Genomic DNA, 16,173 nt, shown 5'->3' on the forward strand with positions numbered 1-16,173 from the left:
GAGGTGACAATGATCAAACAAGGGGTCCCCTTCTCTGAGTCTCCACTGGGGCCACCCAAGTGTCCGTAAGGCTTTCACATGTTCTTATCTGCAGCCATCTGACACATCACCAGTGATTAAATAGGAGAGAGGTCCTGGCGTGATCCTTTCTCTGTGAAGGGTATTTTATTCCTCATAAAAACTGGATTGCAGGGCAATCCTGATTCCAGTGTGGGGAGTACTATATTTGGAGAAAGTACTCAGAGTATTTTTGTTTTGTCTAGTCTTTTGGAGGTCTCATTTGGATTGTGTCAAGAGATACCATTCCAATATGATTCTTCTTTCCTTTCCCTTTCAGCTCTAAAAGCAAAACAGACAAACCTCTGTCAACCACAGAGCACGTGTTCTGTGCGTCCCAGAGTCAGGTACTAGGAGTGAGGGCTGGGCAGAGTTCCTGCAGGCCTTCAGCCAGGGTGGGACCTGCTCCCTCTGCACACATCACATAGCTCTTGCACACTCACACAACTCTGCACACCTCACGACTGTCACCAGTCCATTGTCCACACTTAACTCCACTGGCCCTTGGTTGCCACGCATAATACCCTACCCAATTACCATCTGAATGTAAGTAAAACCTTCAAGTTCTCTGCTTGTCTCACATGGTACCAGGCTTACAGCAGAACTCAAACCTTCGGCACTGCCTAACCCTCCAGACAGCCCACCTAGTAGCCAGCGGAGGCAGAGGAGCACCAGCCTAAGGCAGCAGTGGCCTCTCCAGCTAGGCCTGCCTCGGTTTTGTTCCCCACATTTCTGATGGAATCCCTGTGGGCCACCCACCCTCCACATCCCCAACTCTGCATTCAGTGACACTCAGGCTTCAGGAGGGGCACTGTACCTGGTGTTCTGCCTTAGGTAATAACCTTAATATGCAGCTCCATATTGAAAATTCAAAGGAAACTGTATGCAGAGACCAGTCCCAGTTCTTAAGCTGACCATCTGACTGGGAGAAAGCAAACTTTCCCATGAAACTGGAAGAACATGAGGTCTCCCTGGTGGCATAAGGGTTAAGTCTCAGCGCTGTGACTGAGATGGCCTGAGTTCGATCCCCAGGCAGGGAGCTAACCCATATATGGTGTAACAGACCTCTTCTGTCTCACCTGCTGCTCCCCTCAGCAGTGTATTTCAGTAGACCCATCTGTTCTGCTCCCCACTCTGTCTCTGGTGAACCCTATCACTCCCCACACCTCTGGCCTATATGCCAGTTCTTATGTGAATGTGCAAGTAAAAACAAATTTTATTTAAAAAAAAAATGGAAGAAATTAGAACAAAATGCTCCGTGACCAAAGAAAACAAAAAACAAACCCTAAGACTGTGTGGTTAGCATTAACCCAAAAAAAACCCCTGGAACACTGAATGCTGTACCCCATCCAGAAGAGAACCGTGGATGCCTAATCCTCATACAGACCTGTTGTGATTCTGTTTCCCCAGTTTTCCTTGTGTGATCATGAAACCCTTTCTCCAAATAACATCTTTTCATTTGGGAAGTGCTCTTATACAGGTCAGACACCTTGCTCCAAAGCATCGCAGGGATGCTTGGAGTCAACAGTGGTGCCCACTGCCATCTTTCTAATCTGCCTCTTTCAGAGTCCTGGTTTATTAAGTCCTTAATGATCATGAAACAGCTCACACCCCATGATACTATGTGCATTTGGTTTCTTTGACCCACTGGCAGCACCACAGTTGAGCAGGAAGTCAGACCCTGGCCTGCCCTGGCCTTTGGCACTGGGTTTTGTCCTGTCCTGGGCAGGCCTGGTGGAGGGTGCTCTCCCTGAGCCCACCTCTGCCACCTTCGCCGTGGACTGTTCCTCTGTTGGCGCCCAGCCTGCCCTGTGACAGCACTTTTCTGCCTCTTACTCCCGCTAGTGTGTTGTTTTTGTTCCCAAGGTGATGTGCTGCTATTTCTCCCCCTGTGAGCTCTGCTGCTCCCTCTTGGTACCCTGGTAACCTGCGCTGTGCTCTCCTCACTGGAGAGTCTGTTCTCCACATTAGTGCTGTTGGACTGAACATTAGTAGCAGTTCAAAATAATTTTTGGAGGGTTGTTTTCAATAACAATAAATCAACTTTTTTTTTTTTTTTAAAGAAAAGCTGCTTGCCTTCCTATCATACTCCTCAAAGGGCAGAAAGAGGGCAGCTTGAGGTGGGTTGTGCTGGGGAAGATTCCAGGGAGTTATGCACAGCTTGGTGCAGAAGTAGCCAGCTCCCATACGGGGTTAGCCGGTGGCATCTGCTGAAATACCTGCTGCTGATGGCTTAGGATAGAAGGGGAGAATTCCTCTTTCTTCCCACATGCTTCCACCTAAAGGTAGTGTCACTCTGCGCTTTTGTACCAGTCGGAATGACAATTGGGTGGTGGTGTGTCACTGGGTGTTTTAGGAGCATTTGGTTTTCTGTTTCCCAGGGTGGGGACCTGCTTCTTCATGGAAATTGAGGAAGTTAAATTGGAGGCAAGGAGCAAGCATGACTCATGACTCAGCCAGAAATGTGAAGACATTTTAGTGAGTCTTTGAGGCTTGCCATTGTTAGTTTCTGCTTCTGGCTCAGGAGTCCCTCCTAAATAATGTCTCTTGCTTGAAAGATGGGGGATTGCTTCCAGGATGAAAATGGAGAAACTGAAAAGTGAGCCTACACATGCTGGTTACGTAATGAGAGGGTTTCTTGGTGAGACTGTGATGGGGAGATAGTCTGGGTACTCTACCCTCTTTCAGGCTCTCCTTTTTGACCAGTCCATGCCATGGGTCTACTCACCCCTCCCCATCTGTGTCTAACCCAGCTTCCAAGGTCATCTTTGAAACCCACCTCCAGCAGTTTTCAGTGGCTGGTTTACCTCTCCATTGCTGCAGAACACACACTCCCAAGCTTGATAACTTACAACGTGTCATCTCTCATGCTTATGTGGGATGCCTGTGTGCTCTTGCTGGGGTCTCTCATCTGGTCGCACTAAGATGTTGCCTGGGGCTGGAGATATCTGAAGTCCTCATGTGCTGGACATCCAGTGACCACTCACCTGGCTGGCCTTTCACAGCTATGTCAGTTCCAGGAGCTGTTGACAAGAACACCTCTACCTGCCTCCATAGAGCTTGGCTCCTCACACACGGTGGTTCCAAGTGGGCTCTCCCAGGAATGTGATTCTAAGAAACACCAGTATCACTTCTGCTACATTTTGTTCCAACAAGGCTCAGATTCCCAGGGACATGGAATGAGTATCTACCCTGTGGTGGGAAAGGCAAGGTCACATGGTGGAAGAGAACGAGGGGCCAGTGGTGTGACTGAGACCAGTTTTGGCAAGTGCGACCCCGTCTGCCCTCAGGCTGATGCTTCAGCATCAGGCAGAGCCACAGGGCAGAGCCTCTGAGGACCCAAGGGGACAAATGGAGTAGGTCTTCATCCAAAATGAAAACAGCTTTGTTAGCATTGCTGGCAAAAAATGTAGAAACTTTAACACTTAGATTTCAAAGCTGTTATGCAGAGATAGGCCAAGAAACATGGTGCTGCTTTCAGTTGCTGAAACACTGCTCTCCTGGTTTTGAGAAACAAAGGTGAAGCAGTTTGCTGACCCCCATCCTTTCCAAGTGCTTGACATGCTTAGAGATTTCAGCTTACATGCACATGCAGGGCTTCATTTTGTAATCACCCGAGCACAGATGGGGAAACTGAGGCCCAGAGAGCCAAGTGTCTGCTTTCCCACACTTGGCAGAGGTGGGTCTGATGTTGCTCCATTCTAGGCAGGGCTCTGTGTTTTGGCTTCCCTGAGGCCTCATCTATTCCTTCCTTCAGGAGCACTAGGCAGGCCTTTCATGCTTCTTGCCTGGGCTCACATGGTCCTTCTCACAGAACCCTCCCTCCATGCTGTTCTCGCCCTTTCATCATCTGCTGGCTCTGCTCAGCCTTCTGGCCCTGTCTGCTGCCCCATCTTCTGCCCCGGAGTGGCCTGGATGGCCATATCCTCTTTATGTCCCTTCCCACATGAGAGCTCTAATGCTTGTCTCTCCCATTAGTCTATAAGCCCTTTGGCATCTTTCCCCTGCCGTGTAAATTGTTATCAAATGTTAACTCATCCTTGAAAAATTATTTCTGTCACCTCAGCTCTCATCTGAGACCTGTAATTCCAGTATTCTAGCAGAATTCAAGTTGTTACCACTCTCTCCAGGGAGCTCTTTAAGAAGAATAGGTGGTCCACACACCAGGACTAAAATGGTGCTTGGCTGGATATAGGAATTCGAAAATAAAAATCATTTTGTGCTAATTTGAAACCTTTTTGTGAAGCCTTGGGAAGAGGGGAGAGCAGAGCTGTTAGATCTGTGACGTAAGGCAGGTCTGTTTTCAGCATTGATGTAAGGAATTCACAATAATAAATAATTTTTAGCAGTCATGAACTGAGCAGATAAGTCAAAGAAAAATTATATGCTGTTTTAGTCACTTTTTCGAATACACCTTTCTGAGTGGGAGCTGTTCTAGTGTGGTTCTGGGTCAAGGCCAGCATTTAAAATGTTAGGCTGCAGGTTAGGCACCAGCCCATGGGTACACAAGTTTGTCACATCCATACAGATCTCCACTCTGGATGTGACATTTCTGACATTATGTCCAGCCTATCTCTCCCCAGGTGAGCAAAGCTCCCATAGAGAAATGAGTTTGAAAATAAATCCTGATGGGATTAAACAAAGTTTAATGTACTATGAAATAGGTAAGATCTATAAAAACAGGAATGTTGGTCAATTGCTTGACATCCTTGTGTGCTTCTGTGGTTCTTTCTAATTGTTATTATAGTGCTTCCCATGCACACACACAAATGTGGTTTCTTTTTATTGCAGAGCACTTCAGAGTATGTCAAATTGTGGTTTTAATTTATCAAAGCACTTTCTGAATTTTCAGTGGGGAGGAGAAGGCCAAGCCTAAATGCAAGTCCCCTCTCTTTGCCTTTCCCTCACAAAACTCTTCCCTACAGTGTCTGCAACTTCACAGGTGGAGGGGAGTGGGAAGGGGGGTGACTTTCAACAAAATGGACACAAATCCAGCAGCACAGCAGCCAGGCCCTGTGAAGAGGGCTCTGGAGGCAAGCAGACACACCTCTGAGTTTGCACTCACTTCTTAGTTATGCAACTTGTTGAATGATTTGGGCAGTTTTTAAGAATTTTTCCAAGGCTTGGTTTTCTCATGATGGAAGAGACAGCAATGATGTGAATCTCACAAGAGTTGTGATGGTTAATAAGGTTGTGTATAAAGTGCCTTGCATAGAATCCTGATTACAGTTCACTGAGAAACTCTAAGGGTGGTGATCAAATCTGCTCCTTTTAACCAAAGTATTCTCCTTTTAATAAAATTTGTGATTTTTTAATCAATTTTCTTACTGTGAAACTCTTTAAAGCATGTGTGTGTCTCACTCTCTTTGCATGTATCTGACTGCTAGTAGATAATAAATGTTCATTACAATTTTATTAAAAAGTTTTTATTTCAAAATGAACTTGACTATCTGTACCTAGTGTAACAAATTGTTCTGTCAGTTACTTGTTGACAGACTATTAGTACCTTTTTAAAAAATGGCAATCAGTTCTCATTTTTTATGGTATTGTTCTACATATTTATCACAAACACTGAGTTAGTGGGTATTCAGCCTCTGATCCTGGAGGAAATAGAGACTTAGCTTCCTGTGAGGATCTGGTGGGAACATGTTCTTTCATGGATCAATACATAACCTTGTTTTATGTGTTTTTTGTTTAAAGGTATCGTATTTAACATATGTTGTCAATTCATTGACAGTGAACTCCTGGCAAACAGCCCTGTAACTCACGCCTGAACAAAGCTCTCCTTACCTCTGTGCTTACAAACCCTGGTCTTGGGTACCACACGTGGGCACGTTTAGAATAGTGACATTGACATTGTCAAAAACACAAAATGTGCAGAAACAGGACATGAGATAGATCATCCAAAGGACCACCCTTGTTTACAGCCTGAGAGCTAGACTAGAAGGTAGAGAGTGGTTTTGACGACCTCAGCTGGGAGTACCCACGAACCACCGCAGAAGGACTCAGTGTTGATTTTCTGAGGTTACGAAGAGATTTTATCAAGAAGACGAATTCACAGATATGGGCCCAGCAAAATAAGAGGGTTGCCTGACCTCTGTTTTGTCAAGTCTGAGTGTTCCGGTATACAGTGGGTCTATTTTCCAGGAAAGAAGCCTCATGCCCCCATCAGTCACGGTGTTGGTAAACAGGGAAAGAGGGCTGGGATAACAGGCAGTCCCCCCAGTACTCAGTGGTGATGACTGGCTTCCATGTGTATATTTTCTTTCCTCCCAGCTCAGAGCTCACCCTGAAAACTATATTAGGTTGTTACTCTAGGAGTCCATGATTTAAAGACCCCTGACCTCCCACCTTGCCACTTTATTCTCTATCTCCAACTCCCCAACAATCTGACCCCCACTTCCTTGCTCTCCTGTGCTGTCAACACCTGGGTCCACACAGCACCTACCCTCTGTGGCACCTGTTCCATATGCTTTTTGCCCATTTCTTCCCCTTCCAAGTGCTTGAGCAGAGAGATGCTGTGGGACATGACTTACTTCCCCTGAGGTCCTGAGTGCAGGGCTCCGCAGGCCCAAGCCTAATGCTGATGTGCTGCTCTTGAATTCTGCATCTATAATCTAAGAACCAGAAGGATTAAGCTGAAGATGCTTCAGCTGACTGCACAAGGCCAGCAGCACAGACTGCCTGTCTTGGAGTCTGGGTTCCACTGTGCACAGTTGTGCAACCATGGGCTTACTTACTACTCGAGTGCACTGTCCCTCAGTTTCCTTATCTATAATAAGTTTCCCCATCTGGGAGGGTTGCTGGGGTGCAGGGGGGAGGATTAAATTAGATAAGACCAGTAAAGTGGTTAGAACAGTGCTTGGCTGTAAGACTTCAGTAACTTAACTATTACTAATCTTCGACAACTGTAGTTATTTTTACTAGCTCACAGTTACTTACCTCTCAAAGCACTGCTGCAATATTACCCCCAAATATCACCTCTTCAACCAGCAAGGAGAAAGAGCCCCAAAAAGGAAAAAAGAAGTACAACAGGGCTGTACTGTGTTCAGGGTTACAGTGTGTGAAACTATTGCAAAATTTGGCTGCTGGCTTCAACCTTCAACATATCACCCCCTCCTCCACTTCCTTTCCCAGTGCTGCTGCTCACTGCAACCCTGGGGACTCGAGTCACAGCTGAGCCAGAGGCCAAGCAGGAGGCCCACACTAGGCCCTCGGGACTTGATTTACACTTGGCAGTGGGTGCCAGGTTTTCCACAGTGCAATTGCCTCTGGCAGCCCACAGTCTGAGGGCAGCCTCCTTGGAGAAAAATTCTCTTCCAAGCACAGTAATTTGTTTCATAAAGCCTAATTTGAGTTGGAAGTTTGGCTAATTGCTGCTAGGATCCTTTCCTTCCTGAGCAGCTGGTCCTCAGCCCACTGGCTCCCTGACACCCACTTTGGGGGGTAGATCCTCATCTCTAATATCCTGCACCACCACCACTAATGACAACTGGAAAAAAAAAAAATGGCTTTGGTTGGGGTGGGTGGGTCAAGGGTCTCTAAATCATGGACTCCTAGAGTAACAATCTAATACAGCTTTCAGGGTGAGCACTGAGCTGGGAGGAAAGTAAATATACACAGAGAAGCCAGTCATCCCCACTAAGTACTGGGGGGACTGCCTGTTATCCCAGCCCTCTTCCCCTGCTACCAACACCGGGACTGACACTCACACAGCTGCTGAGGGATGGGGGCATGAGGCTTCTTTCCTGGAAGATAGACCCACTATGGCCGTGTGTGTGTGTGTGGCTGTGTGTGTGTGTAGACACTCAGACTTGACAAAACAGAGGTCAGACAACCCTCATATTTTGCTGGACCTATATCTGTGAGTTCACCTTCTTGATAAAATCTCTGTAACCTCAAAAAATCTTTACTCTCAGGGCCTCCCCTGGTGGCGCAGCAGATGAGCACTGGACTGCGAAGCTACCTGCAGCCTCTGCAGCGCCGGTTCGATCCCAGGCTGCTGATGAGGGTCCCACATGGCACGCAGACCTCTCCTGCCATGCCTGCTACTCCTCTCAGCAGTGTGTCTTTTCAGTCTGCCTGTTCTGTTCCCTATTCCGGCTCTGGTGAATTCTCCCACCCTCCTGCACTTCTGACTGTACCCATTGCTTTATAAATAAATAAATAAATCTTTAAAAAAAAATCTTCACTCTCAGTCTTTCTGCGATGGTTTGTGGGCACTCCCAGCTGAGGCCAGTCAAAACCACTCTCTACCTTCTAGTCCAGCTCTCAGTCTGTAAACAAAGGTGGTTCTTTGGATGATCTAGCTCATGTCCTGTTTTTGCACATTTTGTACTTTTCATTGTCAATGTGACTATTCTAAATGCGCCTTGGTGTGGTGCCCAAGTCCAGGGTTTGTAAGCACAGAGGCTGGGGTGTTCCTCACAGAGAAAGTAAATGTGCTGGGGAGCTTTCTCTGGCGTGAGTTACAGGGCTGTTTGCCAATTCACTGTCAGTGAATTGACAACATATGTTAAATAAGATACCTTTAAACAAAAATACATAAGCAAGACTAGATCCCTGAACAAACAGTTTTCTAGCCTCAGATGTCACCTCCTAGTTGAAGGGAAGAAAAAACAGATATTGAAAATATCCATGAGGCTGAAGATACTTTGAAATTCTTACCTCATTTATGTTCTCCAAACCCTTTTCAGGTAGATATTCAGGCCCTAATTTATAGGTAAGAAGATTGTTGCTCAGACCCACAAAGGAATGTGCCCAAATCCCAGTGATAGACAAGAAGCTGTGGAGACTCCCAAACCCCAAAATCCAGGGTAGCTACAGAGTGTGCTGTGAGGCAGCAGAATTACCTCTCCTGATGGGAGACCTTTCCTCACATGCAGTCTCTTACCCCCCTCCCTCCAGTGTCCCCTCATGAGAACTCCATAGTGTGAATGAGAGCGATTCTCTGGCAAGGGAGTGAGCTACAGATGTTTCTGGAAAACCTGGATGACGTGGTTAGTTTAGACCTGTGCACGGGTTCTTGCCTCCCCTGTACCCCAACACACACAAAATAGGGCTTTCCTTACCCCAGCCAGTAGGGTTGCTGCACCTCCCCATAATTAAGAAATTAAAAGGGGCATACAGTCAACGTGGAATTTTGAAATTAGGCTTGTATTTAAATTCTTCGTGGTTCAGTTGCGGATTTTTTTTTCTCTTTGGTTTTGCTTTTTAAACAATATAATTCAAGCTATAGCATCTTAGTCTGAAACAAGTCACTGTGGCTTGTGTGTTTGTGGGGGCCCAGCCCCGAAAACATGGTTTGCTTGTAGTTCGGGGTTCCTTGCCAGGCCTGTCTCCATCCAGAGAGTGGGGACATGACTGCACTCTGTGTAAGGAGAGGGACTGTTTTCCCTCTTTTACCCATAACCCCCATCTTTACTGCCCCACTTTGCCAGAGAGGGAGAAGGTTCACTTCTCCCAAAAGAAATTAGAAAATTGTCATAATAAAGTTCTAACAGATCCCAGGACTGTAAGTTCATGAGCTTGCAGGTAGTCAGTGCCAGCGTCCAGTGGGTTTTATTCTGCCACTTCGCAGCTATCTTGCTGCTTGAGGAGCAGGAGTGTACTAATGACCTGCCATACAAAACATGTGACACAGCTATAAAGATAATCTTGTGTTTTGACTTTTTTTTTTTTTTACTGGCCTCCTGCTGCTAAACTAAATGAGTAACATTTTAAAGTATCCATTTGTTAATGTCAAAATATTACCCCTAATTTGATTTTCTCTTTTTCTCTTCTGTTCTGCTAGGAGAAGAAAGCTAGCTAAAAATAATTGTGATAATTCTCTACATACCAGTCTCCAGCAGGTGCCAAGAAATGTATAGATGTTGTGATGAGGTGTCAACCCTGCTTGGGCTTTAAGAAAGAAGTGGGGAGGCAGCCTCTATGTAAAAAGAATCTTTCTGTTGTGTCTGCTTACTGGCAGGGAGCCTGCTTGCCTCTCAAATTACCTGCTTACATATTCACCTTTTATTTTGTGTCAAGTCTTGCTATGCTCCCTTAAATACAGGTAGGAAGCTCTGGGTACATGCTGTAGCATTTAAGATGTAGAGGCTGCTTTCCTCTGCAAGAAATAGAAAAAACAAATCAAACTGACTTTAAAAGTAGTAAAGGGAATTTATTATGTTGCTGAAAAATTCTAAGGCGCATGGCTTCAGGCTAGGGTTGATCCAGCCATGCCACAGTGTGACTACAGACCTCATTTTTTTCTTTCTACTGGCTCTGCCTCTGCAGTGGTTGGAATTAACCCACGAGTGGCACCCCTCGTGGCTCCAGAATGACTGGCAGCAGCTTTTGGGTGGTCAGAGAGTCTTAAAAAAGGTCTTTGTCTCCACATTCTCTAGAATGTTTTATCAATAGATCCTGTGCCTGGCGCCAGGCGAATACAGCTTCCCAGAACCTCAAAGATTATTAGATACAAAGATTGTTGAACAGGGAAGAAAAGGGTAGTGCTGCTGGAAAAGCAAGCAACAAATATCTACTGTACTTGTCTTATTAGTTTCTGAAGAGTGAACAAAAATTTGCAGGCTTTTGTATTCTGGGTTTTTCGTCTAGTAAATATCTAGAAATAAGTCATTGAAAGCAGAGCCCTATATGGGTAGGAAGCTCTGGGTACATGCTGTAGCATTTAAGATGTAGAGGCAGCTTTCCTCTGCAAGAAATAGGAAAAAACAAATCAAACTGACTTTAACAGTAAAGGGAATTTATTATGTTGCTGAAAAAATCCTAAGGCAGATGGCTACCAAATTTTACCAATTCTTTTATCAAAGAATTTTACCAATTCTTTGTTTCCCTTAGACATGCAGGAAAAGAGTTTGTTGGAAGAGAGGTGTGATCAGGGGCCTCCTTCCTGCTGTCCTGAATCTGAAATGGGAGGAAAAGAGGAGTGTGTGGAAATGGGGGCATGAGAACTCATTCATGAAGTATAATTGACAAAAAGAATTTGTATTCCCTGCAGCATTTTTCATAAAGCAACAGTGTTGATGAAACTGAATATAATGTTTAGTATTCCAGTTTAGTTGTTCATCTCCCACAGTTTGGACTTTCCTATTCACTTTACATCGTCTCCCTGTGCTATATCCCACTCAGATTCTGTTTTGTAGTGAACAGTAAATGCCCTGTGACCTTCTCCTGTCTTCTCTCTCCAGTGGGCAGTTTGCAGTGGTGAAGAAATGCCGTGAGAAAAGTACCGGTCTACAGTATGCTGCCAAATTTATCAAAAAAAGGAGGACGAAATCCAGCCGGCGGGGTGTGAGCCGAGAGGATATTGAGCGGGAGGTCAGCATCCTGAAGGAGATCCAGCACCCCAATGTCATCACCCTGCATGAGGTTTACGAGAGCAAGACTGACGTCATTCTGATTCTGGAACTGTGAGTGCTCCCTGCTGGGGTGGGGCTGGTGGGGAGGTCCGAGGCTGGACAGCTCTGTGACCAGAGTCCTACCTCATGGGAATGCATTCTGCTTTGTCGGGTTCAAGACCAATGGTGTTTGCCTGCCTGAGGCCTCTGTGTACCTACCTAGAGTCATTCTGAAGAGCAGCTTCCATTAATGTGGTCCCACCTGATTTAAAAGAGGGGTCCCCAGTCTTGGGGCTCTAGTTTCTGAGCTTTGTGTGCAAGTCCACCTTTCCTGCCATCCTCTGTTTTTCTACTTCTCTTCTTCCCTTCTCTTTATTTTTCTCTCCTCATCTCTCCCTTTTCTTCCTTCTTACACACACATACCCCATTTTTAATTGTTGGAACTGTCGACACTACTTATGTGAAAAGATAAAATTGGAAAATTGGAAGAGAAGCACTCGGAGTGATGATAGGTCTCTTTTTTAGAGTTTTGTTTATTTTTCTCAGGCAGACCCTGCAGCTGAGTGTTATTGGAGGACACTGTACACGTTGTTCTATGATGTGTCTCCCTGTTCCCTCCTTGTGACTGAATCCGCCTAGTGGGAGAGGAGAGAAAGTGACTCAGGAGCACAGAGCTGGGATGATTCTAGGCTCTTTGGACAGAGGTGAAGTGGAGGATGCCTGGTGAAAGGCCAGTCCTGTGTGTTCTTTAGTGATGACTGGCCTCACGCATTTCTGGGAGCCTCAAGAATTCAGATTTGCCCTTCCACCATGCCACACCCCCAGCACCCCATACAGTTTTCTCAGGACTGAGAGGTGATATTGACGCCGGAGGATATGACATGAAGGAGGGTTTAAGACCCCCCCTCCCCTAGAGCACATGCTGTGGCTACCCTGGACTTTTCAGTCACAGGGTCTGGGGGCGCCCACAGCTTCTTGTTTATCACTGGGGTTGGGGCATTTTCCTTTGTGAGTCTGAGCAGCAATCTTCTTACCTGTAAGTTAGCGCCTGAATGCCTACCCGAAGAGGGTTTTTTATTTATTTATTTATTTATACAAGCACTGGGTACAGTCAGAAGCGTGGGAGGGTGAGAGAATTCACCAGAGCCAGAGCAGGGAGCAGAGCAGGCAGAAGGACCGAAGTACACTGCTGAGGGGAGCAGCGGGTGGCAGGAGAGGTCTGCGCGCCATGTGGGACCCTCCACCGGTGGCCGGGGAGCAGCTGGGGAACAAACCGGCGCTGCAGAGGCTGCGGGCAGCTTCGCAACCCAGCGCTCAACCGCTGTGCCACCGGGGAGGCCCCCGAAGAGGGTTTTGAGGAAATAAACAAGATAAGAATTTTAACACACCTGTCAGGCTCATGGGTATGTTCAGCATGTGTCCTTTATTCCTTTTAACTAGGAAGTGATATTTGGTGTGAGATGATTGTTTGCTCAGGGATCTGTTCTGTGCATTGTAGGATGTTAGCAGCATTTCTACCCATCAAATGCCAGTAATATCATTTCCCCTAGTCGTGACAACCAGTAATAGCTTCTGACTTTGGCATCTGTCCCCTTGGGGCAACTCCTCCCCACCCTCCTTGCAAACCACAGCTACTGGCACAGAGGATCAGGGAAATTAGAATAACTGTTCATCCCCACTGTGGTATTATGTGTCTCTGGGAGGCTACAGGCTACATTAAAGATGAGGAGTCAGGAACGAGACAGAACAGAGATCAAATTCTAGGGCAAATCTTTTACCATATCTTAAACTAAATTTCCTCCCTTAAGGTTGTAATAAGAGACAATGAATACAAAGGTCCTGGGAGAGAAATGTTACAAATCACAACTTTTTACCTTTTCAGAGAATTGTGACTCAAGACTGTCATTTATCCCCTTTATACACCGAAATATGCAAATGATGCCTTTAAGTAACTGTTCTTCTTGTCCCCACCTACATGTGTATATTCTGAATTCAGCTTCTGTTAACTGACACCATTTTATAGATATTTCCTACTAGGTGCCTTTACCATACACAGAAATCTGGTGCACCTACAATTATTATTATTTGATTTAGCAAAATTTTAAATTATTGTAGAGAAGATTCGATCTTGAAGGAGAGTTGTCCAATTCTGTGGAAGCTTCTTTTTTTTTTTTTTAAGATTTATTTATTTTTATTTATTTATACAAGCACTGGGTACAGTCAGAAGCGTGGGAGGGTGAGAGAATTCACCAGAGCCAGAGCAGAGAGCAGAGCAGGCAGAAAGACCGAAGTACACTGCTGAGGGTAGCAGCGGGCGGCAGGAGAGGTCTGCGCGCCATGTGGGACCCTCCTCCGGTGGCCGGGGAGCAGCCAGGGATTGAACCAGCGCTGCAGAGGCCGCGGGCAGCTCCGCAACCCAGCGCTCAACCGCTGCGCCACCGGGGAGGCCCGCTGTGGAAGCTTCTTAACACCTCTAGATTTGTGTAACTACCACTGAAGTTAGGTCCCCACAATAGTCCCTTTACCTCCAAACTTCCCTTGTTCTTCCCTTTATAGTGTAATGTATGCTCTACACATGTCCCCTGGCAACTGCTGAGCTTTCTCCATCACTGTAATTTTATTTTCAAAATATGCTTAAGTAAAATTATACAGTATTCAATATTTTGAGACTAACTACTTTTACTCAGCATAATACCTTTCAGATTTTTGCATGAAAACAGTGTTCCCTTTTTATTTGCTGAGTAGTATTCCACTACATGAATATTTATCCATTCATAAATAGAAGAAAATTTGTGTTGTTTTTAGTGTTTGGCAGTCACTACCAAAACATTACCGAAGCTTCTATAAACATTCAAGTTTTCATTTCTTTTGGTTACATACCTGTAAGTAGGATGTCAGGTTATGTGGTAAGTGTATGGTTAACCTTATAAGAAACTGCCAAATTGTTTTCTAAAGTGACTTAATCATTTCACAGTCCCTACAGCAAAGATGAAAGTTCTAGTTGTCCCACTAGCACTTTGTAATGTCAATGTGTTTTTATTTTTTTATTTAAATATTTTATTTTATATAATTCTTACATCTTTTTTCACCTTTGCACAATGTATGCATTTTCATTTTGGTTATATTCCCCATACAATGGCACCCCCCCCCTTATTTTGACTCTAGTCCTTCCTTTCCCTGCCCTTCCCCCCCCAGTGTGTCTCTGGTTTATAGTTGCTTGTTGATTTTGATTTTTACTTTGTATTGATTTGTCTTTTTCCTGGTCTCTTATTTAGGTTTTCTGAATTCCTGCTATGAGTGAGACCATCCGGTATTTTTCTTTTTCTTTCTGACTTATTTCGCTAAGCATGATCCCTTCTAGCTCCATCCATGTTACAAAATGCATGTATTTATCTTTTTTGATTGCTGGGTAATATTCCTTTGTGTATATGTACCACATCTTCTTGATCCAATCCTCTATTTTTGGGCATTTGGGTTGCTTCCATAGCTTAGCTATTGTAAATAGTGCTGCTATAAACAGAGGGGTGCAGGTGCCCTTTGGAATTACTGTTTCTGTGTCATTTGGGTAAATACCTAGGAGTGGAATTGCTGGATCATATGGAAGCTCTATGTTTAGTAGATCCAGAAATCTCCACACAGCTCTCCATAGTGGTTGGACCAGTTTGCACTCCCACCAGCAGTGCAGGAGACTTCCTTTTTTCTCCACAACCTGGCCAACATTTGTTGTTGCTAGTTTTTTAATATGTGCCATTCTCGCTGGTGTGAGATGGTATCTCATGGTAGTTTTGATTTGCATTTCCCTGATTACAAGTGATGTTGAACATTTTTTCATATGCCTGTTGGCCATTTGCATTTCTTCTTCAGAAAAGTTTCTTTTTAGCTCTACTACCTATTTTCTGACTGGATTATTTACTTTGTTTTTGTTGAGTCTCATCAGCTTTTTGTAGATTTTTGTGATCAGTCCTTTATCATTAGTGTTGGGTGCAAAAATGTTCTCCCTGTCGGTGGGGTTTCTCTTTGTTTTGGTTATTGTCTCTTTTGCTGTGCAGGAGCTCTTTAATTTGATGTAGTTCCAGCTGTTTATCTTTGCCTTCCCTGTCAATGCTTTGGGTGATGAGTCTTTAAAGATGTTGCTGAGGTGTGTGTAATGTAGTGTTTTGCCTGTATTTCATTCTATATATTTTATGGTTTCAGGTCTTATGTCTAGGTCTTTAATCCAGTTTGAGTTGGTTTTTGTGCATGGTGTGAGGTAGTAGTCAAGCTTCTTTCCTTTGCATGTAGCAGCCCAGTTTCCCAGCATCATTTATTGAACAGACTTGCTTTGCTCCAATGCATATTCTTTGCTCCTTTGTCAAAGATTAATTGACCATAAACCTGTGGGTTTATTTCTGGGTTTTCTATTTGGTTCCATTGGTCCATGTGTCTGTTCTTGTTTCAATACCATGCAGTTTTGATGATTAGTATAGTTTGAAATCTGGGAGTGTGATGCCTCCATTCCCTTCTTTTTTTTATTATTTTTTTTTCAGTAGGGCTTTGGCTATTCGGGGTTTTTTGTGGCTCCATATGAATTTCATCAATATTTGTTCTGTTTCTTTGAAAAATGTCGTTGAAGTTTTTATTGGAATAGCATTGAATCTGTAAATTGCTTTTGGTAGGATGGCCATTTTGATAATGTTAATTCTTCCAATCCATGAGCAGGGGATGTCTTTCCAATTCTTTGTGTCTTCTGTTTCTTTTAACAGTGTTTTATAGGTTTTTTTTTTTTTTGTGTGTG

The 16,173-nt window shown here is 44.7% G+C and overlaps 1 protein-coding gene across 1 annotated transcript in view; it reads left to right on the forward strand.

Moving 5' to 3' along the window:
• The window catches only part of DAPK1 (death associated protein kinase 1), a gene marked incomplete at both ends in the record, with an annotated part of 208,491 nt that overhangs the window by 98,739 nt on the left and 93,579 nt on the right, over window positions 1-16,173 (forward strand). The window contains one exon of the mRNA XM_084239244.1: window positions 11,250-11,471. Coding sequence (XP_084095370.1) covers window positions 11,250-11,471 — 222 coding nt within the window. The remainder of the gene's footprint in view (window positions 1-11,249; window positions 11,472-16,173) is intronic.

This window comes from Talpa europaea (genome assembly GCF_964194135.1).
Source record: "Talpa europaea genome assembly, chromosome: 7".
NCBI lineage: Eukaryota > Metazoa > Chordata > Mammalia > Eulipotyphla > Talpidae > Talpa > Talpa europaea.